The 26,178-nt window shown below is 55.4% G+C and overlaps 1 protein-coding gene across 1 annotated transcript in view; it reads left to right on the top strand.

Annotated features, from left to right (window-relative positions):
- The window catches only part of LOC128844953 (cytoplasmic phosphatidylinositol transfer protein 1-like), a 43,689-nt gene extending 18,023 nt beyond the window's left edge, over nt 1-25,666 (top strand). The window contains exons 3-10 of the mRNA XM_054043133.1: nt 495-643; nt 7,528-7,616; nt 10,038-10,045; nt 10,869-10,940; nt 12,849-12,944; nt 13,469-13,624; nt 14,528-14,591; nt 20,864-25,666. Of these exons, the coding sequence (XP_053899108.1) occupies nt 495-643; nt 7,528-7,616; nt 10,038-10,045; nt 10,869-10,940; nt 12,849-12,944; nt 13,469-13,624; nt 14,528-14,591; nt 20,864-21,129 (900 nt within the window). The 3' untranslated portion in view covers nt 21,130-25,666. The remainder of the gene's footprint in view (nt 1-494; nt 644-7,527; nt 7,617-10,037; nt 10,046-10,868; nt 10,941-12,848; nt 12,945-13,468; nt 13,625-14,527; nt 14,592-20,863) is intronic.
- Nucleotides 25,667-26,178: the final 512 nt, after the last annotated feature.

Here is a 26,178-nt window from a genome sequence, read left to right as displayed (position 1 = left end):
TGTAAGGGACCCCATGTGGAGAACTGGACCATTGTGTTCATTTCTGGGCTCTGCTTTACTAGAGAGGGATTGACTAATTGGAAGCTTTTCAGCGAGGAGGAGCAAAATACCAATTGGGAGAGACTGAATGGTGGGGAAAGTTAAGTGAAGAGTGAGGAGACTGCGGCAAGTCTGCGAGGGGTGAAAATGCCAAGGCAGGAGAGGAATCATTTGGAGTGGGCTGCAAGTGGGAGTGATGGGAGCAGGTGATAAAAGGGAGGCAGGACCCCAGGAGAAAGAAGCCTGATGGAGAGGTCTGTGGCCAGTCTCCCAAGGAAGGGGTAGCAGCCCTTGGAAATGTCAAGCTGTGCCAGGCAGAACGCTACTCACTATAGTGTTGGGAACAATCCCGCCTTGGCTGAAGAGGGGTCAGAGGAGCTGCATGGCCTCCTCTCGCTCTCACCCTGCGCTTTTCAGCAGTGTGGAATCCCTGCTCATGTCCCCTCTTGTTGCAGTACCGCGTTGGACAGCTCTACATGATCAGTAAGCACAGTCACCAGGAGAGCGAAAAAGGCGAGGGTGTGGAAGTGGTGAAAAATGAGCCGCATGAAGACCCTGTCCACGGGCCCGGCCAGTTCACCGAGAAACGTGTGCACCTGTCCAGGTGAGAGCTCCTCTGATCCATCCCCTGGATGATCATCCGCAAAGCATAGGCTACTTCTGCCATTGTCCCTGGGGGCTGAGCGCCGGGTTAAGGCTTCCCTAATAAACAGTGTCTTTCCTGAGTAAGGGGCCCCTGATCGCAACCCTGACATCTTGGAGGGTGTTTTATTAAACCCCATTTGACAGCTGTGGGGCTGCACCTCTCTTTTTGTTCTGTTTGTACAGCATCTTGCACAGTTCACAGTGGGCTCCTAGGTGCTACCACACTGCTAATCATAAATAATAATGTTGTGCTGTGGCTCTAGAATGGCTACAGTACAAGCAGCAGCTGTGCACGTTCCCCCTGCATGTTGCCACCTGATCTAGAGACCCCCTCGCCTCTATGGGCAAGAGAACACAGGCTCTCTGTTGAGACCGGACCAGTTAGAGCCAGGGTGATGGACGGCTTGTGATGTGGACACTTCACCACAAGCCTGAGATCCCCAGCTGATTTCATACAGGGCCACCAAACAACAAGGATGGGATTTGAACCTCAATCTGGCTCTCCTGTCCCGTATGTGCCAGCTCCCCTCTCTCTCCATGCTTTTTGCATCTAGCCTTTGTTCCGGGCCTTCCAAAGACCTGGTCACTGGATCCTGCCTGTTCTCTGTGTTGGTTTCTCTTTGAAATCCCTTGGGCTCTCTCCAGCACCATCCCCCCACCACTTCTTTCTCTGACTCGCCCCTCACCAAACACACTAACTCCAGTACAACTCAGCCAATCATTCACATTAGAGAGGTTGCTTTCACCCACCCCCAGGAGCAGAATCCCAAGAAGTGTGTGACATATCCGCTACAGTGACCCGGACTTCTTAGTAGCAAGAGCTCATGAGGTTCTTGCTGAGCTGGTCTCTATCCCCAGCTGCTTTGTGCCCTTTCCTCTTGCATTTCAAGGTGGTGTTCTATCCTCCAGGCAAAGCTCTCCTCTTGTGTTGGTCCTGGATGGTCCTGATAGGGAATCAGTGGTTGCAGAAATAATTCTTGGGGCCCATCCAGGCAGCACGTCCCAGCATTGTCTCACACTAGCTGCCACAGATGAATGTTCCCACTTGCCAGCAGGAGGAGCCTGTCCGTCAATATCCCCTTTACTCCGGCTCAGCTTTGATTCCTACTCCAGCCCGCATGTCCCCTTCTGAGCCTCCTCAAGTGATCCTTGAGCACGATGGATTAATAGCTTCCCTGATCCCAGAAAAGGACACTTCAGCTCTGCAACTTGAGAAGCAGCAGCCGGGCCAGGTGTCTCCCTAATTTATTGGCCCTCGTTTGGTAGCGGCCTCCAGGTGTCTGAATCCTAATGAGTTCCTTAAGGCGAATGGCGGCTGCATTGGGGCAGCATGAGGAGAGCTGTGCTGGGCACTCAGGTAGCTCTGGGAAGCCACTAGGGGCTGTGGATGCTGCAGGTCCGGTGTGCTTTGCTCTTGGAGAGCTCTGATCTGAGCATCCAGGCGCTTTGCTAACATGAGCGGAACCTCGCAGTGGGTCACTCTCCTTGTCCCCACCCCACATGTGGAGAGAGCGGGGAAGTGACGTGCCCAAAGCTACCAAGCGGGTCAAAGGCAGCACTAGCAATAGACCCCAGGAGTCCGAGCTCCGAGCACTAGATCACGCTATTGTATAAATCTTCCCAGAGCGCCTGCTGCCAGTTTACAGAACCTGGCGGTAAATGGGCACCATGAGCAGGGCAGGACGGAAATTGCAGGGGCTTGTCCCTGAGGATTACTAGGCTCTGTTCACAGGGCCATCCCTGCACATTCAGAGAACTCAGCCATCTAAGAATCCCCTGCTCCCCACCATGGTCATGTCAATCCCTAACCCCAGTCAATCTGTTCCAGGTGATCTCATCCCCAGACTCTCTGAGTCACCCAGGGGTGACACCTGGAACCCTGCCGCTCCCAGCCCTCCTCTCCAAGGCCCTCTGAGGTGCTGGGTGGCGGCTTGCCCCATCTTCCTTCTTTAACGAGTCCCCAGGTAGGTCACTGCCTTCCCAACTCCAGAGTGTCCTCAAGGAGGAGGGGGTCAGGAGGCAGAGGTCATCCCCATAGTTAGTGGTGGCGGGGCCAATGGCTGCAGTTGAGAGCACATTTCCCAAGGGGTCCAGAGTGAATAACTACCATCTGCTCCCAGGGAAGGAGCCCTGTCTGTCCCCTCTGGGGCGGGGAAACTCAGCCCATCCTCAGCCACTGGCTGCTGGCAACACCAGCATCCACTCTGGGCTCCAGTAGATGCACTCTCCCATCCTGTGTGCTTGCAATGGACACACCCCACTGGGTTACAGGTGAGTGCCCAGTCCCTTGTCTTCTGGACACCCGCAGTGTGCACTGAACCGCTGCCTCCATGGAAGCAGGGTCCCCCCGTTTATGGGTTTCACCTTCGCAAAGTTTGCTCAAGGCCCCTAGCCAGTCTGCAGTAAAACCAAACAGAGCTGGAGACAGAGATTCAAATAAAAGCAAGTCAAAGGGTTTGGAAACGAAAGGTTACAAGTAGAGAGATACATGAACCCCACTCGATAGCCTGTACTTATTCCAAGGTTACTTTCCCATCTAAGGTATTTTTCACCCAATGGTTAGTCGTTGCAATGCTTGTCCAGTTCAGAAAGTTGGAATCCACCTTTCATGAGACACCCTCTCTGGCAGAATTTCTCCTCTGTAAAGGATAACAGCTCACCCCACCACCAATTCTTCTGCTCCTCTATAATCACAGGCTATTGTCTCTTAGCCCAGGGCCCCACCTCTTCAGAGAATCCTCCTGCAGTTCCTTTGTTTTTGTAAATGCCCAAGTCTCCACCTGGACCATAGTAAATACATTGCTGTCTTCCTGGAGGGATCTCCATTGTCCTCCGCCCTGAGACCCCACCTCAGCACAGGAGACAAGACTGACTTTGCAACCTAATAGTCTACATTTTGCATCTCTCTTAACCTATTAGTCCTGTTCAATCCCCATGCAGTAACCATGACTATCAGCTAGTTCTTAGCTTTTATCCCCCTCCGGTGAAACATGGAGAAGATGGGGTAATATACCTGCCTGGGTAGGTCTGTATCACATTCCCTATGGCAGAGAAGGAGGTCAAGGCTGTTTTCTGACCCCCTTTCCCACCCCACACACCTCAACCTTTTGCCCCAAAGATCCAGTGAGACTGGAAGGAGCAAAGGCTCTGTCTAGCAGCCCTGCCCAAGAAGGAAAACTGTGTCAGTCAACTGATGCCCCATAGAGAGCTCTAGGGAGAAGGCCCCAGGCTGGCTCAGAGCTTGGAAGTCAGACTACAGTCCTGTGGGGAAGGCATTGCTTGTGAGGAGGAGTTTGTGCAGGGATTGCCCCAGTGTGATGGCTTCTGTCCTGCTGTGCGGAGTACAGGGCACTCAGAGCTGTCAGGAGGCAAGCTCCCTGCCCTACAAAGTCTAAATGCCTTCTGGTTAGAAATCCATTTCAAACCCTGGCCAGGCACTGGGGCCATATGCCTGATCAGACTGTTGGTCCAGCTCACCTGGTGTCTGACTTCTGGCAGTAGCAGGTAGTTGACGTTTCAGCCAACCCCCACGCTGGATGCAGCACAGGGATCAGCTTATTCCTTGGTACCTGAGATTGCCTGATGGAGCAATTTGCATCTGGCCTGCACACACCTAGCGCTCCCTTCAGTTTGCATTTAGTCATGAACCTCCCTGGGGGCTGAACAGGTCTTCCCCTGTTCTGGTCAGGTGTCGGTCTGCCCCGACTCCAGAGAAAGTTGCATTCTCTCTCTCTGAGCCCTTATTGCTGAGATAGGAGATGACTCTGGGGGGCCGCTTTAGGATGAAAAATGCAAACAGCTTGCTAGTGAGCTCAGTGCTGCCACCTAGTCCAGCGACCATTGCTGTGGCCGTGCTGCAAAATACTCGTTACTAAAAGCACACCAGCAGGTTAGAATCCTACCGTGCTCCTGCACTGAGCTTTGCCAATCGCCTTGGAGAGCTAAATAAGTATTTGCCGATAGATCTGCTCAATATTTGCAGTATTCAAGCTATTCCCTATGACTCGTATAGGGAAATAACTCAGCACTATTTATCGAAGGTAACAATGGCAAGGTTTTAAGGGCCAGCACTTGTATTTTAAAGTAGCTCCTTACTGAATTATTAACAATTGTGATTAGAATGGAAAGAGCTTTAAAAATCTCATGTGCCTGCCATCACTGGCACTGGCTGTTCACTTTCTGCATACCACTCTGCAGGAGCTGGGAAACTGGGTTAGTCAGTATAGCTTCTGTATCTGTTCAGTTTCACTTTCAGGTTCTCATTCAGCTAAGGGGGAAAGACATAATCTGCTTCAAGCTTGTGTTCCCTTTTTTGACCTGAGGGTAGCTGGAATTTGGGTCTTGTAGGCTTTTCCAGTTGGGAGGAGAAATTGATGATGGAGTCTGGTACTGTTGAGGCAATCTTGTTTGTTTCCAAGGAACATACCAAGTCCTGTTTCCCTGAATGCAGGAGGAGCCAAAAGAACAGAAGCTCATATATTTGCTTACAGCCCCATGCCTCCAGGCTGTGTGTCTTTTGTCCCTTCTGATTAGACTCTCCCTCCCTCACACACACCCCACCCTGAAGGCAACACTCTGTGGACCCCTGTGCCTGTGTAGTTCAAATTCTCTTGGTGGGCTCTCGTACCCCCTTTGTCTTAGGGGGGTCTGCTTAGCTGTCTCTTACAGCTGTCTTAAATGAGAGGTGGAGGAGGTCATGCTCACACCTGACAATTTAAAGGTTTATCCCAACCCACGACACTTGGAACTGGGAGGGCAGGAGAGCTGAGTTTTCTTCCCACCTTGCCTCAGTGTCACTGTTTGGGCTAGTCAGTTATGCCCCAATTTCCAAAGTTGGGTGACTAATGTTACCATATACAGACCTCGATTCTGCAAAAGAGACCCACCCATCCAGACCCTTAGGCTCACCTCCAGTCCCTTGGAAAGCAGTGGGACTCCTCACCGGCATTTGCAGAATGGGGACTGTAGGCGCCTAGATAAGTGATCTGACTTACAGAGGTGCTGAGCTCTTGCAGGGAAATGGAAGGTGCAGTGGCTGGGCACCTCTGTGAAGGTGGCACTTGTTTAGATGCTTGAACATGGATTTAGAAGCTGAATTTGAGGTGCCCAACTTTGAAAACGTTGGCCCAAGCCTTTCGGTGTTTGATGAAGCAGGAGAGAAAAATGGGCTCTACTGAGACAGCCAAGGAAGGCAGAGCCTGTCCTCCCACCCAGTGGCAATGCAACACACTAAAGATGTGTATGTCTGGCTTGTTGCAGCCCCACAGCCTGATCTTGCCACGTCCAGAGCTTGCATTGACTCCAGTGGCCGTGCCAGACCCATAGAGCGACTGCAGGGACTCCAGCAAAGTCGCCAAACAATTTTATGGATGCAGAATCCTAGGGTTGCTCCAGGATTCTCTGTCTTTCTTGGGGCATCCCTACAGCTGAGTTGGAGAACCCAATTACATGACCACTGCAAACTGTAGTGTAGACAGGACTCTTTAACCAAGCTGAGACCCAGGGCTGTCCGTGGCTTCAGCCCCATTACAAGGACTCAGATGGGTTCTGCCTACACTACAGTGCTTAGCTGTCTGATACCGGGGTGCTTGGTCTGGGATAGCTGAGTGGGCCTTTGTCTCTGTGTTTCACTGACGCTCACTCTCACTGCCCCATCCCCTGGCTTTTGTCTCTTTCCCATCCTTGGTTTTCTCTTCCATTTGCTGCGGCACAACCCTCTGGCTTTCCCCTTGCTGATCTGTCAGCAATTGTGAATAGATTGGAGAAGAGCGCCGATGCCTGTGAACTGGCCTTGCGCCCTGACCCCCTCCATAGACGGAGGGAGGCAATGGACAGCTTGGCTGTGTGAGGCAGTCCTGGCTGTGCTGCTCCGTCTCCTCACAGCGCATTAATCGGCTGCTTACCCACAGAGGGAGCTGCCGGTGCTAGACAGGGTATTTTTAGCCGAGGCGCTCACGATTCCCCTCTTGGGGATGCTATTTATAGAGGCTGAAAATTAATCAAACCACACCTCATCTCTCCCTCCCCCTCCAGCTCCCCTCCAATGGGCGAGGAGCGGCGGTCACGGCGAGCTGGCATGAGCAGACTGTTCATTTCCAGCCCCGGCTGCTGCAGCTCTGCCTGTGAGCAGAGGCTCCTTGCCCAGCCCAGCGACAGTCATGTCCCCCCCAGCGCGCACATACGCTGCGTCCCTTGCCCCGACCCTGCGGGGCCTGCGCTTCCAGTGCCCGGGGGTAACACTTGGCAAAAGCAGTCGTTGGGAGCCAGGGGCCTGAGCTGGCTCCCCTTGAAATCAAGGGCTCAGCTGCTTTTGCTTTGGTGGGAGCAGGAGCCGACCCTGTGTTCCCTGGAGGGGGAGGAATGCACGAGAGGCTGGGCCCAGGTGGGTGAGCTGGGAGGGCGTGGGGCTGCAGGGGGCTGGAGGATAGAGTTGGAAGGATGCAGGCTGGCTGGGGAGCGTGGCAGTGGACCCACTGGGTCGGGGGAGGGGGGGCAGCTGGGAAGCACATTGTCTCCTAGCTCGGTGCGTATGGAGCTGGGAAGCCGCTGGCTGGTTAGGGGGCTGCAGGGCTGGAAAGGTGTCAGGAGCTCAAGCCTGGGCCCAGGGCGGTGAGGGCTAGCTGGGTCCCACAGGGTGGGTGCAGCCCCTCTCTCCCCCAAGGGGTAGCCCCTGCACGTCAGCGCTGAGGCGCATTGGCAGGGATTGTGCTGAACCTGCTGCAGGGGTGAGCGGAGGAGTTCAGGCCCAGGGCTGTGAGGCCAGAGGGCCGAAAACCAGCCGAGCTCTGTGCGCTAACGAGAGCCCCCTGCTCTGCTCTGCTCTTCTCTTCCCTTCCCCTGCAGCAAGCTGCCCAGCTGGGCTCGCGCAGTGACCCCCCGGATATTCTACATCACAGAGAAGGCCTGGAACTATTACCCCTACACCATTACGGGTAAGAGGCCCCCAACCCTGCCCCCCACTCAGCCACTGCTCTCTGGGCACGCGGAGAGGCACCATTCTTCTCCTCCTCCCCGTCCTCTAGCCCTTCACATCGCAGCTGCTTCTGCCACCAGCACCGGTCTGACAGGGGAGTGACTCCCGACTCACACCGGAACAGGGGGCCCAGGCCCAGACCCTCCCATTGTTGGGCACATCAAGAACTACAAAGCAATTCTCCCCGCGCCCTCTGCCTCCTGAGGCAGGGATTCAAGGTCCTTCATACCAGGTTGGGGGACCCAGTCGTCTGTCTCCCCCCCACCCCGCCCATGCACACTAGGGCTTTGTGTTGCAGCATGGACAGGCCTAGTCTGTGTGTTAGCTGTGCCTTGGTCCCATCTCCACTGCAGGACTAAGCCTTGCTTGAGCCATGCCATGGCTGGGCTGCTGCCAGCTCCGCCCACATGCTGCCGAGCACAAAAGCACAAAGAGTCCTGCCCGGCTGCTGCAGATCCACGGCCTGAGGCAGAGGTAGGAGTGCAGGGAGCGAGTCTTCAGCCAGAGCAGATGAATGTGGGACCTCACGCAGGGTCCTCGCTGCCCTGGTTTGCCAGCAGCTGCCTGAGCCCTCCACAGGGGGCGCTCTTCTCCTGCTGAAAGGGACGAGGCTTGGAATGCCAGGCAGGCTCCTGCACAGCAGGACTCGCAGCCTTTGGGTGCGGCCATTCCAGCATCCAGCTGTGCACCCAGGGATTCCCAGTGACCCATGCCCCACCTGTAGGATTCTGCACAGTCTGACAGAGCCAGGTCCCCCTCCAGGGCATGGCACTGCCTGTTCATGGTGGTCCCCCCTCTGTAGCCCAGCCAGCTTCACCTCAGATACCTCCCTCAGCAAAATACAGGCTCGTTGTTTACTGGAAATGTTGGACAATAATCTGCTCTAGAATGGCCTGGAGGGGAATCCAACCAGTCAGGCCCCTAGCAGTGCTGAGTGCCAGCGGCGTCTGTGCCCTCTGCCCACAGACATTGGGCCTGAATTCCCCCCTCCACACAGAGCAAGTGGGTTCCCCTCCCAGCAGCACGTTGAGTGTGCATCTGAGGTGGTATTTTCACCCAGCGGTGATCTCACAAATGGGAGGGAATGGTTCCCACGCAGGGGTGAGGCAGAAAGGGACATGCTGAAACCCAGCCCCATTCATCATCGCCAGTCAATTATCCTTGATTTTTGAAGCTCAGGAATTTTAGGTCAATTTTATGGGGGTTTTAGTGGGTTTGACAACTCTGCATCGGCAGTGGGGACTCCGCTCCAGAAGCAGGGAGGTTCTCTGGTGGGGTGGGGGTCCTTTGCCCAGGGAGCAGGGGGTCTCTCTAGCTGGGTTAAGGGTCCTTTGCTCCAGGAGTAGGAGGGTCTCTCTGGTGGGGTTAGGAGGTCCTTCACCCCGGGGAGCAGGGATCTTTCCAGTAGGACTGGGGGTCTCCCCTTGGGGAGTGGGGTTTGTTTCTAGGCCTGAAGAGAAAAGCTGATCTCCTCTCCCCTTCCCTTCCCCTGCATTGTGCAGTTCTGATGGAGCCAAACTCCCCTCTAGGGAGGATCAGCTCATCACACCTTGTGTCACTGAGCGAGGCAGCATTTCCCAGTGGTCTGAGCGCGGTGCTGGGAGCCGGGAGCCCCATGTTCGAATCCCAGCTCTGGCACAGTCTGTCTGTCCTCTTGGGCAGATCCCCCACAGGCCGCCCTCCTCCCTACAGTAACTCTGCTGGTGTGGGGAGTGGCAGCAGGGGTGCCTCCCTCCCCCGCTTGGGGAGCTGTCTCATTGTTTGGCTGGACTGTCACAAAGTGACACTTGGGTGTGTGTAGGGCCGGCTCCAGCCGAGCAAGCTGGTGCTTGGGGTGGCAGCTTGTAGGAGGCGGCATTCTGCCCAATCCTAGGGCGGCACGGCCGCCTTTTCTTTTCTTTTGTTTGTTTGTTTGTTTTGTTGTTCTTCCACTCTGGCCGCCCTGTAGGGGGCAGCGGCGTGGAGGACAGCAAGCCCGGCAGCAAGCCCGGCAGGGCAGTCTGCGTCCTTCCTTCCCAGCCGACGGAGCAGCGCGGAGCCCTTCCGGCAGGCGGCCCTGGCAGCACCCCGCTGAAGCCCTGGCCGCCCCCCTTCTCTCTCTCCCCCCCCACTTCCTCCCCCTCCCCCCGCTAGCTGGGGCACATCTGCAGCGCAGGGAGTCCCCATGCACCCTGGCTCCATTCGTACCGCAGGGTTTTTTTTTTTTTTTTCCTCTGCCGTTTCGTTCTGGCCGCCCCGTGGTTTTTTTTTTTTTTTTTTTTGCTTGGGGCAGCCAAAAAGCTAGCAGCTGTTCCTAGGTCTCATCTCTCTCTTGTCTCTCTCCCCGGTGCCCTGCTCTCCTGCACTGCCGGACCCTGCGATCGCTGTGCTGTCGGTGCAGAGTACACGGTAAGAACAGGGACCTGCCATCATACCGTTCCCAGCACCCCCGCTGGGCTCGCCATGGAGCTGCTGGTTGGCATGGCCCTGCCTCCTGCTAGGCATGGCTGAGGTGCGGGGGGGTGGGAGGAGCATGTGGGAGAGCAAATTCAGAGCAGCCCCGTTATTTTCCTGACTGGCAGCTCAGAGGGCAAAGCACCAGCCCCTCTTGTACTGCTAGACTCAGGCCCCACCGCTCCCTTTCTCCATCCATCACGCTTACAGTGCGCCTGGGGTAGATGGCCCCACGGCTGGCCCCACCCCACCACCCTGCCAATCCCTGCCCTGAGGGCAACTCAGGGTGGTTCTGCCTCCAGCCTGAGGGAGAGGGTTAATCCCTTCCCTGACAGACACTGGGTGGGGCCTGTATACTGTCACAAGGTGTATCTTGCCACTTGCTGATGTCGGCTCCCTTTGTGCCCCACTGCCGTCACACGCATGCCATCCTAACTCCCCTCCTGCCTGGGCATCATTCACTCCCAGGGCTCAGGGAGACTGCGCTGAGACTGCGCTAACCCTCCTCGCTAGATCGGCTCCCTCCAGGGCAGACACAAGCAGGCCAATGAGCTGGGCAGTGTGGGGGGCACTGGCACTGCCCATGCTGTGCCTGGTTAGGTAGGGGGCTTTAGTGCCCTGGGAATTGCCCCGACAAGCAATCTGATGAGAGCCTCTGATGATAAGTGTGTCTGACATGGGGTTCACTGGGGGGGAGGACTTGACCCTGTGCTGGCCTAGCTAGCGTTGGGTGATGTTCTCCAGGCTGGCTCGTAATGGCCTGTTCCTCTCTCTGCAGTGCTCCTTCCTGCCAAAGTTCTCCATTTATATTGAGACTAAGTACGAGGATAACTGTGGAGACAATGCGAATGTAAGTGGCTCAAACACACACCCCACACGCTCTACCACTCCTCTACCATATTTGCTGAACTCCATTGGAACCAGCCATTTCTAGCCCAGACCCGCCCAGTGCCTGTGGCTTGGCTGCTGAAGGGGACGCTGTGGGGTGAGGCTCTTGGGCTCCTTTCCTCTATTGCATGGGGCAGTGGTATGCAGCCCCACACCACTCCAATGACCCCCTTCCACTAGGTGTGTGTGTGAGCTCCCGTGTATGCCCAGGAGGCATGCTGCATCTCCTAGAGGAGGTCAGAGCTTCCAGTCCAGTTGCCTAGGCAGCAGGCTCCTTGGGGCTGGTGTGGGTGTGCCACACATGACTGAGGACATTGCTCAGATCCCAGGCATCACTCTGTTGGCAGCATCTCTTTGGAGTGAGTCTGAACATAAGAACGGCCATGCTGGGTCCATCTAGCCTAGGCTTCTGTCCTCCGACAGTGGCCAATGCAGGTGCTTCAGAGAATAGGTTTGTCAAACCCCGTTATAGTTTTGACCTTCAGAACATCCCCTGGCAACAAGTTCCACAGGCTGACTGTGCATTGTGCGAAGAAGTACTTCCTTTTTGTTTGTTTTAAACTGCTGCCTATTCATTTAATTGGGTGACCTCTGGTTCTTGTGTTATGGGAAGGAGTAAATAACACTTCCTTGTTCACTTTCTTCACCCCAGTCATGATTTTATAGACCTCTTAGTCATCTCTTTTCGCAGTCTTTTTAACTTCTCCTCATACAGAAGCTGTTCCATGCCCTTGATCCTTTTTGTTTGCCTTCTCTGTCTGTACCTTTTCCAATTCTACGATTTTTTTTTTTTTTTTTTTTTTTTTGAGATGGAAGTAAGCAGAACTGCCCACAGTATTCAAGATGTGGACATACCATAGATTTCTATGGTAGCATTATCATATTTTCTCTCTTATTACGTATCCCTTTTCTAATGGTGCCTAACATTCGGTTTGCGTTTTTGGCTGCTGCTGCACATTGAGTGGATGTTTTCAGAGAACTCTCCACGATGACTCCAAGATCTCTTTCTTGAGTGGTAACAGTTAATTTACACCTCATCATTTTGTATGTATAGTTGAGATTATGTTTTCCCAATGTGCATTACTTTGCACTTATCAACATTGAATTTCATCTGCCATTTAGTTGCCCAGTCACCCAGTTTTGTGAGATTCCTTTGTAATTCTTTGCAGTCTGCTTTGGACTTAACTGTCTTGAGTAATTTTGTATCGTCTACAAATTTTGCCACGTCACTGATTACCGCTTTTTCCAAACCATTTATGAATATGTTGAACAGCACTGGTCCCACTACAGCTCTCTGGGAAGAACCACTATTTACCTCTCTCTTTTCTGAAAACTGACCATATATTCCGACACTTTGTGTCCTATCTGTTAACCAGTTACCAATCCATGAGAGGACCTTCCCTCTTCTGCCATGACTGTTTACTTTGCTTAAGAGCCTTTGGTGGGGGTCCTTGTCCACATGTTTGTTGACTTCCACAAAGAATTCTAATAGACTGATGAGGCATGATTTCCCTTTACACAAGCCATGATGACTTTTCCCCAACAAATCGTGTTCATTTATGTGTCTGATAATTCTGTTCTTTACTATAGTTTCAACCACTTTCCTGGTACTGAAGTTAGGCTTACTAGCCTGTAATTGGTAGGATCGCCCTGGAGCCTTTTCTAAAAACTGGAGTCACGTTAACCATCCTCCAGCCATCTTGAAGGAGCTTTCAGGAGCCCTCCCAGCTGGGAATGGCTCTTGCCCATCACAGAGCTAGTTCTAGGGCCCATTTCCCTGCAAACGTGTATTGGCACTGGGTGGGTGCGGGCGGGTGCTCAGGGCCAGCTGAAGAGGGTGTGTTTCTTACCCTTTCCCTTCCACCACCAGATCTTCCTCAGTGACAAAATCCTGGGCGATCATGAGGTCACGTTCCTGGACATCGCCTTTGACGAGATTCCTGAGCGCTATTACCAGAGCCCAGAGGTAATGCCAGCCCAGGAGGAGAACAGGGAGTGAGCAGGACGTGCATAGGTGTTGCCAGCACATCCTTATGCTCCCACCCACCCTGGGCACTGCTCCGAACACACACCTACAGGGCCTCACACCAACCCGCCAGCCTACCCCTGTGCCCACACCTGCCTGCCCAACCAGACAGCTGTTCCTCTACAAACCTGCTCCTGCACTGCCTGGCCTGTTCTGGCCCCCTCGGCCCTTCCACCCGGCCTGTGCCTGCCCCCGCCTATCCACGTTCCTGCCCATTCGTACATTCAAATCCACCCATCCTCAGCTGGGAGGTCCAGTATCAGTGAGGCCTGGGCCAGATGTTCTTGACCACCACTATTAACCATGAGCTGTTCTAAGTGGGAAGGAGACCAACTCTGGGGCTGGAACGAAATAGAGCATTGAAACACCCACAGGCCATGGGATTGGGCTAGTTCCTTTCTAATTGTGATTGGCATCCAGACTTGGCATGCTGAGCCACCCCCTTCTGTCCCTCTCCACGGCAGGACCCACGATATTTCAGCTCGGTGAAGACAGGCCGGGGGCCCCTGAGAGAAGGCTGGCAGGAGCACACCAAGCCCATCATGTGCTCTTACAAACTGGTCACGGTCAAGTTCGAGGTGTGGGGGCTGCAGACACGAGTGGAGCAGTTTGTCCACAAGGTGAGTGCATGGCAGTCTGGCATTGTGGGTGGGGTGCTTCTGCCCCTCCAATGAAACAAGACCTCTGGGTCCCCAGGCGCTGCGGGGGGAGAGGCAGCAAGATCCTAACATTCCCATGTTCCAGCCAGGGACTCTGTCTGACAAGGCGGGGTCAGGCCCACACAGCTCATTGCCTGGTGGCAGGAGAGACCCCTAGAGCACCGCATCTCCAGGCCTAGCTGAGCACATGCCCAACCCATGCGAAGACTTGAGAACTCTGCAGTCGTTAGCACCTGATCTGGGATTATAAATAGACCCTGTTGGCTGTGGCTATGTTTTAATGAGCTGGTTATAGAATGAGTGTGCATACTTGTGGATGTACACACAAGCATACATACAGATGTACCACTGCTCTCTACTAGATGGAACCAGAACCTCTCAATTGTGTGTCATAGCCCCATATACTGCTAACCCTTACTGGAGATTCTCCTTGAGCTCAAGTGACCTGTGCTTTTGGTGCAGGAGGGCGGGAGTCTTGTCCCCACTGTTGCAGGTATGTTCCAGGTGGACATGGGCTGCACAGCCCATTGACAGCTGTGAAGTCCTGCATGGCCACAGATTTCTTACCATATATCATATTGTATCTGGATGCCGGCTGTTGCCCCAGCCCTGCACACTGAGAGGGGGCACAGGCTCTTGCTGCTGAGGGCAGGAGCTCAGCATGACAGACCCTACTTCTTCTCTCTGGAGGGGCCACCTGCTCTCTGCCATGAGGAGCTTTCAGGGCTAATTCAAAGCAGTCCGTTCCAGGACTCTGCCCACCTTTGGCAGGGCGAGTGGGACTCAGGGCTCAGAGCAGAGGGATCTGAGGTTGCGGGGAACCCTGGCAGTGCCTGCTGGGATATAACTGTGCTGTGGTTGCAGGTGATCCGGGACATCCTGTTGATAGGACACCGGCAGGCCTTCGCCTGGATAGACGAGTGGTGCGGTGAGTGAGCCTACAGCAATATTGCTATGGCGGTAGATGAAACCCACTGTGCAGTGGAGCTGCAGGAGCCTCTTGCCCTGGTCCCTGGGGACCCCCCTCCCTTCCGCCCCGCAGCCCTGGTCCTTGCCCTATGTCTGGGCTGGGCTACAGTGCCAGGGTTTCCCAGCAGCCTCTCCCTGCCACAGTGAAAGGGGTCGTTCACATTGGAACATGGGGCCCAGCCATCAGAATGCTCGTCCCTTCCCAAGGCAAACCCACTTTCCCCAGGCCTGGGGGAGCATGGAGCCTTACAGGTGCCCTCTGTCTCTGCTCCTGGCTCCATCTAATGCAGGCAAAGCACCAGTGTGAGCACTCTCCTGGTGCTGGGAGCAGAGCTGCCCATGGCAGGGTCACTGCCAGCGCTGTGCTGGGGTCAGTCCCTCCCACCGATAAAGGCATGTGACCCATCTCATGCCCCAGGGAAAGTTGGCGCTTCCTCCAGGGCTGAACGTGGCCCTGTAGATTGTGAAGCGTTGCTGCTGTGGGCCGGGAAGCAGAGACAAGGGGCTCCCCTACCCCCCTCAGGGTGTCAGCGACTGTTGAACATAAAAATGCTTTAGAGCTCATCTCAAAGGGGCAGAGTCCTGTCTCCTTTGCTAACCCCACTAACTTCCCCCTCCCGGAGCTGATACACCCGCTTCCTGGCTTTACCTCTGAGTCTCATTGTTGCTGGGGCTTTTCATTTCACTGAATCAACTTCTGAGCCCCCTACACCTGCACCTCCCCTCCAGTCCCACACAAGCCCTTTCCCTTCTGGCTGGCACAGCTGCACTGCTCTCCCCCCCTCCCCCCCCCCCGGAGTCCTTCACTGCATGTCCAGCTGGCGGCAGCCACGCGGTGCTGGGGGGCTAACCTGGGGTTGGCGTTATGTTCGGGGTACTGGGGTGGGACAGCAGGAGATGTGCCCAGGTAGGATCAGGAATAACCTCTGCTCCCAGCCAGAAGACTCTGGAGCCCCCGGTCTGCTCCCTCAGCCAGCCTGCAAGCCACTCTGTGTTTCGGGCTGTGGCTACCTCAGGGATGGAGCTGTGGGTTGACACCTGAGGGCTGCTTTTCAGCGGGGCTGGCAGAGATACAACTGTGTTCCACCCCCAGTGCTGAAAGCATTATGGGCTTTGATGCCCAGCTCAGGGCATCACCTGGGCAGGCCTGGCCACAGAGAAGGCAGCGCCAGAAACAGAAAGCTATTCACGCAGCACGACTGAGTCACGGGGATGGAGCAAGGGAACGGCTGCGTCTGGACAGACAGATGGGTCACAGAGGGAGCATGACAGTGCTAGCGCTGGGCTGCTGTGTGCTGGGCTCTACTGCCCCCTGGTGCTCCATAGGGGAAGAGGTATTGAGAAGGGAAACAACCCAGTGGTTCTGAATTAGCTGAGCCAGCCTGTCTCCCCAGTTCTCTTGGAAACTCCCGGGGAATCCTGCCAGAGAGGGGCCCACAGCCAGCACATGCAGCCAGAGCCAGTTAGATCTTCCCTTCTCTCTGGGCCTGCCAGCACCCCTCTCTTCTTGGGATTTGCAGAAGAAGTTGTTCCTGTCACTGCGTCCTTGTGGCATCTGCCCCGTGGACAGTCACTGCTTGCCCGGAGGCCAGGCGCAATCCAAGTTGGCCAGAGAGGGGGCCCCAGAAAGGGCCCTCTGCAGGGTGCTCTCTTTGGTGAGCAGATGGAGGACGCTGCTGGATAAATTGTGTCACTATCTGGGCAGGGGTCAAGGCTGGCGCGAGGGGATCTCCGTGGGGAAGGGGAGGACAGACCCCCCGCAGTAAGGAGATGGGGAGGGCTAGCCCAGGAGCAGAATGAGCTGCTTCCCAATGACCCAGGTGATCACAAAGCAGGAAGGGAGCAGTGGCTGTGACACCAGCAGAAGAGACATTAGGACTGGAGTAGGTGGGAAATCTCTCCAGAGCTCCTACCCCACTCCCTACAGGAACTTCCACTCGGAGAGAGTGCGGCTGACCTTGCCGTGAGCTCACCCAGCCAGCGCTGCTAGGCCATTGCCTATGGCGACTGCTTCTAGGAGCGCATGAGACTGGAGGACCTGGGAGTGCCCTGCAGCTGGTGTTCCTACGTTAAGTCCCGGCAGAAGGAAATCACCCCACTATCAGAGCTCCTACCGGAGGACGTGGGAGCTCCCCCATAGCCAGTACTCCCACACCATTCCCTACAGTGCCTCCTGCTGGGAGAGGCTGGGACTGGAGAAACCCTTCAACCACTGCACAGGGAGGGAGGGGCGTGTGTTGGGCTCCTTGGAGGTTGCTGGTGTTTGCACTGGGCTTGGAAGGTGATTCTTTAACTGGCCAGAGCTGGTGGTTCAAGGTCTCTGCCCAGCAGAGAGGTCTAGTCTGCGAAACGATAGCTGTGCAATTTGCTGGTGCTTTCTTTTCCTTCCCCTTCAGTCTTTCGGGGCAGGGTTACCGATCGGTCTCCTGGGTAACAGTACTAACAACTCAGCCCCTGTCTGCTGCTCTCGCGGGTTTGAACTGTGCTGACCGTGCAGGGCACCATCTCTCCAGCTCACAGCCTGGGTGATCACAGCAGAGGCTAGGCACCAGCGCCTGTGCACCATCCAGGGCTGCCATCCATCTGGCTCCTGGGCTCCCTGAGGCTGGGGGCTCTTCAGCAGCTCTTGGGGTCAGCCTGAGGTTCGGCAAAGGAAGTTTAGCTTGGCTGCGGGGCGATGTGGAGTGGAGCTGCATCCCATTATGTGGATGGGATTGGCTGGTCTTTGGGGGCACGGGGGTGTCCGCTTGTGAAGCAGGTGCCTTGAAAGGGGAGGGTCTTTCTTCTCCCTCTCACTTTCCTGGTGGCAGCCTGTTGAAGTCTGTCCAAATGTCTCTCTGTCCTATGCACGTTTGTTTCTGTGACTTGCTTTCTGCTGGGTTCTCTGTGTTATGCCTCTTCATGAGCATCTGGCTGAGAATGCCTAAGCGTGCGGCAAGTGGAGAGAGAGTGACTGTGTGTGTGTGTTTGCACTTAGAGAGAGCGAGACTGTGTGTGTGTGTGTGTATGTATGTCCTGAGTTCCTGGTGGAGGAGGAGGGAGGCATTGGCTAAGGAGGAGCCTGGCCTGAGCAGGTTGGCCAGCCAGATGGAGATGTTAGTAAGAGGGACGGTGACATGGCCCCCCCCTGGAATCCCAGTGTGACAGATGCATGGGCTGGAGTCTGTCTCATCACTCCCCCATCGCCTTGGTCCCAGCCACGTTACAAGCAAAGCGTTATAAGCTGTGTGTGCAGAGCATAGGTGCAGGGCACGTGGCAGAGGGTGTCTGGCTATGTCTTTCAGTCAGACCTTGGCCTGAATGCAGAGTGTGTGTGTGTGTGTGTGTGTGTGTGTTCATATAGGGGGATATTGCACTGCGGAGAGCATGCATCTTCTGGAGGGGCAGTGCGCAGCATTTTCTGAATAGGATGGGGGAGGGGGCATCCAGTATGGAGACACAAGTGATGGGTACACAGGTGGGGGTGGGGGTGCCTGCAAAGACAGACTGGAGACTCAAGTGATGTGTGCATACACACTCAGAACGGAAACATGCATACACGCAAACACAAAATGCATGTGCGTGTATCCAGAATGGAGATATAAGTGATGGGTACGTTGTATATGTATACATCCAGAATAGATACACAAGTGATGCGTACACAGAGGGTGTGTGTGTGTGTGTTTGTGTGTGTGCGCGCACGCAAAGACAGAGTGGAGACTCAAGCGGTGTGTGCGCGTACTCAGAATGGAGACATGCATTGTGTGTGCGGGCGGGGGTGTACATCCAGACTGCAGACACAAGTGATGGGTAAGGCTGTGTATGTGCATGTACATCCAGAATGGAGTCAAAAGTGATGGTGTGTGTGTGTGCACGTGTGTCTGTGTGCCTGTGTGTGCGTGTGTACATACATCCAGCATAGAGACCCAAGTGATAGCCAGCTGGATGCATCTGTGACTGTCTGGGGGTTCCCTTCTTGAGAAGTGTCTTGGCTGTTGGGCCAGCTGGCCCCATTGCTGCGCCCTGGGCTGGATGTGTGAGGAGCTCCCGGAGGCGCTCTTCTTGCTAACCGAGCAGTGAGAGGGTCTCTGCATGTTACAGACATGCCCCTGGAGGAGGTTCGCGCCTTCGAGACTCAGATGCAAGTGGCCACAAACCAAAAGTTCGGAAGCCAGGACCCCTAGCTTCCCATCCGCCCCACCCGGGACTTTCCTTTGTATGTATGTTCCTTTTTGGTTTCTCTCTTTCTCCAGTTCTTGCAGCTGTTGTTGTTCAGGTTTCCTCCCAGCCCCACCTCTGTGCGGTAGGGCTTGGCACGGGAGCAGCTCCTTCTCTGATTGTCAGTCTGAAACCAGCTGTCGGGCAGAGCTGCGTGTCATTGTGGGCCCCCAGTGCTAACGTGGGGTGAGGAGTTGGAGCTGGATGGCCTGGCAGGCCCTATCCTGTGCCAACGCTCTTTAGAGTTGATCGTCAGCGAGCAGGGAGTGCTCAGACCTAGCGGCCATGGGGAGGGGAGCAGCAGGTGCTTGGGGCTGTGAGACTGTCCTTTCCTGTGTTTGGTTATGCTGCCATGTCTTCGTCAGGCCGGGGCTTTCTTTCCGCTCTGCTGGGGGCTCTTCACTGGCAAATTAGGCACAGAGTTCCCTTCCCACATCCCAGCCCCATGGAGATTGGACACACCCACGTATTCACCTCCAGGCAGATTGCACGCACACATCTACACCCCAGTTCCCTGGAGATTATGCTCACACACGGTGCCCTCCCCCGCCCGCCCACCTTCCGAAGCTGGTGGTTTCAGAGGGACACATTCACAACTGCACCAGAGTCCTGTTTCCCATTCATAACTCATGCAGTCTCTTCCGTTGGCATCTCCCCCCGGTGTCCTGGATTTTGAGCGGGCAGCATGGCCACCTGCTTTTTTGGAGCTGCTTGCTTGGGTCCCCTTGCCCTTCGCTTTCCTGGGCTGGGTGGATTCAGCCAGAGGAATTTGACCAATGAGCACTAGAAGCTCTGGGAGCTCTTGGTGAATGAGTTGGATTTCCCAGTACCAGCCAGGTGCCTTGCGCACCTCCTGTGAGAGTCTGGATCAGCCCAGCCCTTAACTTGGATCCGTCAGCTGAGTATTTAGTTAATACTCGTGGAAGAGGGAGAGGCTGACAGCAGGGTAGGCAGAGCAGAGGCTGTGCCAGCTTCCCCAGTACAGCTCTGCCGATGCACCTCGTCCCGACCTACGTCCCCTGCTATTCCAGTATTAGACCCTCACAAGATAACAGCCCAGAATGGAAACCTGGGCCCTGGCTCATGGCACAGCCCGTGGCAGAGGTACGCAGGTAGTCCCCAGGCTGTTTGCTGGACCTGACACAGCTGGCTTGCCCAAGAGGCAAGTCTGTTCACCTGCTGGCTCTGTAGATCCAACCATGTACAGGAGCTGCCCTGTGGTGGTCATGGCTGAGTCGACTCACTCCCACATCCCTCGGCTTCATGGGAGGGGAGGTGTTGGTGGGGCAACTTCTCTTACGGGGAGGGCCGTGCTATGGACGAGTCAGAGACCTCAGGGAAACGATTGTTGCTTGGGTTGAAAAAGTGCGCCCCTCTGGGGCATAGCAGAGGGCTTCAACCACCTTATCCTGGCTGTGGCTCCCTTTTACAGCCTTTTTGGGCCATAGTTTGCTCTCTATGGCCTCATCCAGTCTCTGTTAGCCACAGCAGTGATGGGCCCTGTGTAAATACCCAGAGGGACGGGGTGGGATTAGATTGGGTTATAGTAGATAGAGCAGTGGTCCCCAAACTTTACCCCGTGCCCCCCCAACCCCTGTCTATGCGCCCCCCCCCCGGACCGAGGTAAGAGGGCCAAGGCTGGGGCCACAGCTGGGGGCGGGCGTGGGGCTGGCAGCCAGGCTCAGGAGCAGAACTGGCTGGTGCTCCCTCCCTGCCCCCTCTGGGGGCTGGCCCGGGCCCCAGCCGTGCCCCCAAATGTTAGGGGGGTGTCCCACAGTTTGGGGACCTCTAAGATTGTTCCACAGATGGCAGAAATTACCTTGAGCAGCCTTATCCTCAGCAAACCCAGGTTTATGGGACAGCTGGTCCTCAACTTGACAGAGGCTTAAGAGGAAGAGGCCACCCTTAGTTACTCTGGCTGTGGAGGCAGAAGCTGGTTTTTGCCTGGCACTCGGAGAGCGAAGGGAGCAGGTGCCACCCCCTCTGCTTCTCTCGGACGGGCCTGTGAACTCTATTTCTCTTTGCTCTTGGCAGAGATGACGATGGATGAGGTGCGCCAGTATGAGAGGGAAACTCAGGAAGCCACCAACGAGATCATCGGCAGGGTAACGCCCTCCATTTCCATCAGCGAGGTGGGGCAGCCCTCGGCCACTCACAGCGCCCCTGCCAGTGCCCCCTCCACGCCACTGAGCGGCGACCCCCCAGAATTCCTCAGCGCACCCAAGGACAGGGCCCGGAAGAAATCCGCTCCGGAAATGCTGACGCTGCCAGCACTGAGGGAACGCGCCAATGCTGAGTAATAGCTACCCTTGGGCCAAGCCCATCGGACAGCCGCAGAGCCCCAATTCCTTCCCCCCATGACTTGGGGACAACGCCACCCACCTAACCTGCCTTGAGACGCCTAAACTCTACTGTCGTCCTTCAGAATGTTGTTCCCTCCCTCCCCAATAAAAGAGACCCCAGATCGGTTCCAGAGCCGGACGGCGGAAGCCCTGTTGTGAGGTTGCTGACTTCCCTGCTGTCATAGATGGCCTGAGGCTGCCGTCTCCCTACTCCCCTGTGGCCGTCTCTCTCTTCTCAGCATTCCAGTGCGGGCTCTGCTTTTCCAGCCATCAACTCAGGGAGGGCTCCTGGTCCAGCCAGCACATTGGTGCTGCTTCTTGAGGAAGAGGCGCTGCACCAGACCGTGTCGGCGGCGCTGCTCAGCCACCCCTCATCTGTCCTTGGGGGTGATGCTCCTCCAAGCACCCTCTGCTGGAGCCAGGCTGGGGAAGGAAACCGGCACGCCAACCTCTCCCTAATGAAGTCGGAAGCACCTTAGAAATGACAGTGGATTCTGCTTATTAGCAACCTCTTGATTGCCATTATCTGGAAGTTACCAATGAGCGGGAGGCAGGTGCTGCTAGGGAAAGAAGTGTTGGGATATGCTGAGCAGGGTCCTCGGTGCCAGGGCAGGACACGGCCTGGAGAGCGCATGGAAAGGTACCTTGCAACCCCAGCGCTTCCTTCCTGTGCAGCCCTGCAAACCTGCCTGCAGCCGTGGCCAAGCTGTCAGTAAGCAGCAGGCCATTGGCAGTGTGGGAATCCCATTAACATTACAGGGGGCAGGATCAGCTGGCCAAACACTACTATTAACCAGAAGTTGTTAGCATCAGGATTGCTTGTAAGTGGAATCTACGATATCCATAAAAACTGCCAGGCATTGGCTGCCCCTGGTCCCCATTGGGACCTGCCAGGACTTTTAGCTGATGTCCCTGCCTCCTCCCGTGATTTCCGGCTGCACGCCTGGCTTCCATGTAAAACAGTGGCCCCAACCATCCACCTAACCTCACTGTACAGTCTCCTCCCAGCTGCAAAGCCATGGTGAGGGCACCTGCTTCCTTTCCAGGCTAAATAGGAGAGCCAGGTATTGGACTGAAGAGAGGCGCTGCCGACAGCCCTATCCAGACTGCTTTGGGGACAGTCCCCTGCGGCCAGATGAGATTCCTCAGGGCACTGGTGAAGAGCCAGGCTGGGGCCTTGTCTATGCTAGGGACAGTTTCCTACCTGTTGCTAGCCCTGGTTCTCTGGCACTATCTATGTTAGGAGCCCCAGTGTAGAAAAGGCCCCACCAGATTGTACGCCCGCTCTGAGTAGGGGGTTATGTGACACGGGCCTGATTATCATTTACACTCAGGGCCCCACCCTCTGCCCTGTCAGTAGTTCAAAGCAGCTATGGTGTGCATTGGCGCTGGCAGACAGCAAGCCCCGGTGTTGCTAAGCGGTGGGTATGCCTCAATGTTAGGAATGGGATGGGGAGCCTCAGCCTTTGTCTCTAGTGTAAACAGGTCCCTGAAGCCTGAATTGCTGCTCTTCGCATTGCTGCTTCTGCTGTCCCAGCTGAGCTGCCCCGTGTCTGTAAGCCCTGCCAGGGGAAGGTCAGGGAGGGCCCTACCTGGTGCCCTTTCCTTTCACCAGTCCCCTCTGGTGACACTGGCAAGAATGGAGCCCGTCACTCCTGACCACCCCGCCTTTCAGCCAAGCAGTGTTCTCTCCATTGGTGCCTTCAGGAGTAGGAATATCGCCATGCAGGCTTCCTGGTGCCCTTGTGGGCCCTCGGCGAGGCTGGTGTGCACCACTCCCCCTCCCTCCATGCACCATGTTACCATCTGTTCTGACTGCGCCTCAGTCACCTCAGACTTCAGCAGCCTTGAAACTGCCTCTTGCTAATCCAGCTCCCTGCTGGAGTAGAGTCTTATTGCCAACTGAACCCCTGGAGCTGCCATGCAGGACCTAAGGGATGCTGGAAATGTGCAGACTCTGGGAACAGGGGTGTCAACCACCAACCGTCACAGCCATAAGGCTGGTTTTGAACCGCCCATACTAAGCACACATTGAATTGCACTTATTCCTAAACAGGAATCTCCCCAACTCCCTCCCCTCTGCTAGGGCCTCCTGGCTGGTCTCTGTTTGTCTGGGTTGTAATTATCCATGCTACGAATCGTGTCCCAAACCAGCAGAAATGAAATAGCCAGTGTCTGCTTCAAGAAAGTGCATGGGCTGCTGCAGGAATAGGGATGGTCTAAGCCAAGGTGACCCTGAGCAACTAGGCTCTGATCCCGTGAGGAGCCGAGCACCTCTTCCGTAGCTCTGTGTGCCTTCCGTTGAGGTTTAGGGGCCTCAACAGCAAGCAGGGTCAAGCTTGTAGTCTTTTACATGAGGCCACTGGAAGAGTAGATTGGCTCTTGCTTGGGATTCATAGTTGCCAGCTGAGAAGCACTGGGACATGATGGGAGGAGGCTGGGTTTGGAGATGCACCCACGTGTTTGGATGTTTTTCCCAACCTAGTTCTACAAACTATCCCAAACTCTTGAGTCTGCAAAACTGGGCTGGGATTTGATGGGAACAGGGTCTCGTGGCATTTTGTCACCCCTGGAAGCTACGTGAAAATGGGGAACATTTAACCAAGCATTTTGGATAAGTTGAGTTTGAGCTGAAGGTTTGGGTTTATTTTTAATTTGATCTAGGCTGGCTTGTCCGCCCCATGGGCAGTGCAAAGGGCTGATGCAGTTGTGTAGAAAATCCATTCACTGCCTGGCAGCGCTGAATGCTATGGAAGGAAGTGTTTTTATATGTGCTATAGAAGGTTGGATATTAGAGATGGGCTAGACCCTGAGACTCCAATTCAAACCCTTCCCAAGGGTGAGGAGTTGGATTTGAATCCTCCGAGTGTGGTTCAGGTTCTGGATCAAATCCAGAATTGGGAGGGATCTATTTGCTGCTTCCAGGAAGCAGCTGAAATCTCACAAAGCCACATGGCAAGATTTTTGCACCCTCTGATTTACACTGAAGACCAGAATTCCAAGTCAGAGCCTTGCTCCGTAGGATCTGAGTCCATCTCTGGGGTAGATCATTGTCCCTGGTTGGATGGATTTTACAAAGCCCCCTCTGGTGTCACTGGGTTTTATGTACCTCGCTCAAGTTTTGTGTAGTATGGACTAAGCCTTTTAATGTGTCTGGTGCTTCCTGGGTCTCAGGGCCTTGTGTGGCTGGGATTTGGTCTGTGTTTCGCCCAGATACAACATTCCAGTCTGGACTTCTCTGCTTTGTGTCTTTAATTGTGAGCCCTCGCAGGCTCGCGCTTTGTGCCAAATTCCAAGGCCATGTGTCCGTGTCCGTGGAAAGTGTGTGCGTGAGCATGTGGGTGTGTGGACCACTAGCCTCACGTAGCCATGAGCGTGTGTTCCCATTGCAGCCAATGCGGAGTGTTTGGGCTGCTTCCGTTTTGGTCCCCAGAGGCCCTGGGCTGGAGTTCTGTCTCTCATGGGTGGCCCGGGGCCTTGGCTTCCTAAGGTGCCACCTGGGCAAGTGTGTAGTAGCTGGCAATGGCAGGGGCTCTGCAGGGAGCACACAGGAGACTGGCTCTTGATTGGTGCCCTGTGAGTGAGTGCTGACCATCATGCACGGCGGCTGGAGGCCAGTGCTGAAGCTGAAGGGCTGTTCTCTTATAAATAGCACCTGGCCATGGATGTCTGTCGAAGAGCCTCCCCCCCTACTCCACCCTATTCCCATTCTGAGTCCATGGGTTGTGTTTGTGCAGAGCCCCTGCCTCCCTGCACTTTGAATGGGGCTAGGGCTGCAGCTGCCAGCCTGTAAATAGGGATTTGCTGAAGACAAAACCCAAATGTGAGACGGGAGGGTCTGCATCACAGTGGGGTCTGGGGGATTGGCGGGAATGTATCTTGCATGCAAGTGTCATGATGTAGCATTCCCCACCCCTCGTCTGGCTTCCTACCCTCCCCGCCAGCTCCCAACTACTCTCACCCCCTTCCTCCCTGCCCCGTGCCCCGTCCTCTCACACCCTCACTAATTTCTTTCTCTTCCACCCCTCTCCCCCCCCAGGCAGCCAGGGCACTGGGTGTCTGTGACCTGCGGGCTGAGGGAAGCCCTGGGTGCAGGTTGCCAGGTGTGCGCTGAGCTGGTAGCAGTAGGCGCTCCCTTTCAGCAGATCCGGGGGGGAGCATAGACCTTCCCTGCTGAGAGGCTTAGATCAGCTCCTGAAGAACAGGGACACCCTGACCCCGCATTCCCTGCTGGGTGCTGAGGACACCCCCTGGATGCACAGGGGCTCAGCCTGGGCCTAGGGAAGCAGGCTTGCCCTGGTGACACCAGCGCCCCCTTCTGTCTGTTCCAGGCAGGCAATGTGAAATATTTTTCTCTCTTGAATTTGTTCCTGCAGCCCCGTGCTCCTCGCATGTGAGAGGCCATTTCGGTGTGGGCCAGCTAAAGAGGGGGGCAGGGGCTGGCTTCCTTTCTTACAATGAAGCCCTTTTCAGAAATAAAGCCGTTGCTACTGGCTTCTCTTGAGTGTTTTTTTGTTTCTGTTGCTTCTCCCGTCCCTGCTCTGTGCTCCTTCTGGGGGTGTGTGTCACCTCCAGGGAGAGGGGTGGCAGAGAGGAGTGTCTGGCCACGAGCCTGCTCCTAGGCCACGCCCCCCCCGCCTTTCCCCACTATGCACCATGGCTCAGGAGCGTGGCCATCACTGGCCCTGGAAGGCAACCACCATGGGGGAAGGGCAAATGGCTCTTTAGTGAACAGAAAGGATGCTTCTGCAATGCTGCACACGGCACCTAGCTGTACCAGCAATGGGTCCATTCGAGAGAGTGAGCTGCATTCGCTGAGGCAGGCACCGCCATGAAGAGATCCTGTCTGGGTATTGAGGTCACCAGCATCTCCCATGCCTGTGGCCCTGTGGGGTCACCGAGGCAGAGGACAACACGAGAGTAGCAGGCTAATGTGGGGTGGATCTAACCATGCTCAAGGGGCGTTGAAGGCTGGGTCTAATGAAAAACCTGCCTTTCAGTGATGAC

Source organism: Malaclemys terrapin, chromosome 10, assembly GCF_027887155.1.
Source record: "Malaclemys terrapin pileata isolate rMalTer1 chromosome 10, rMalTer1.hap1, whole genome shotgun sequence".
NCBI lineage: Eukaryota > Metazoa > Chordata > Testudines > Emydidae > Malaclemys > Malaclemys terrapin.
The sequence above is the reverse complement of the archived record's forward strand: the minus strand, read 5'-3'. Positions and strand labels throughout refer to the sequence as shown.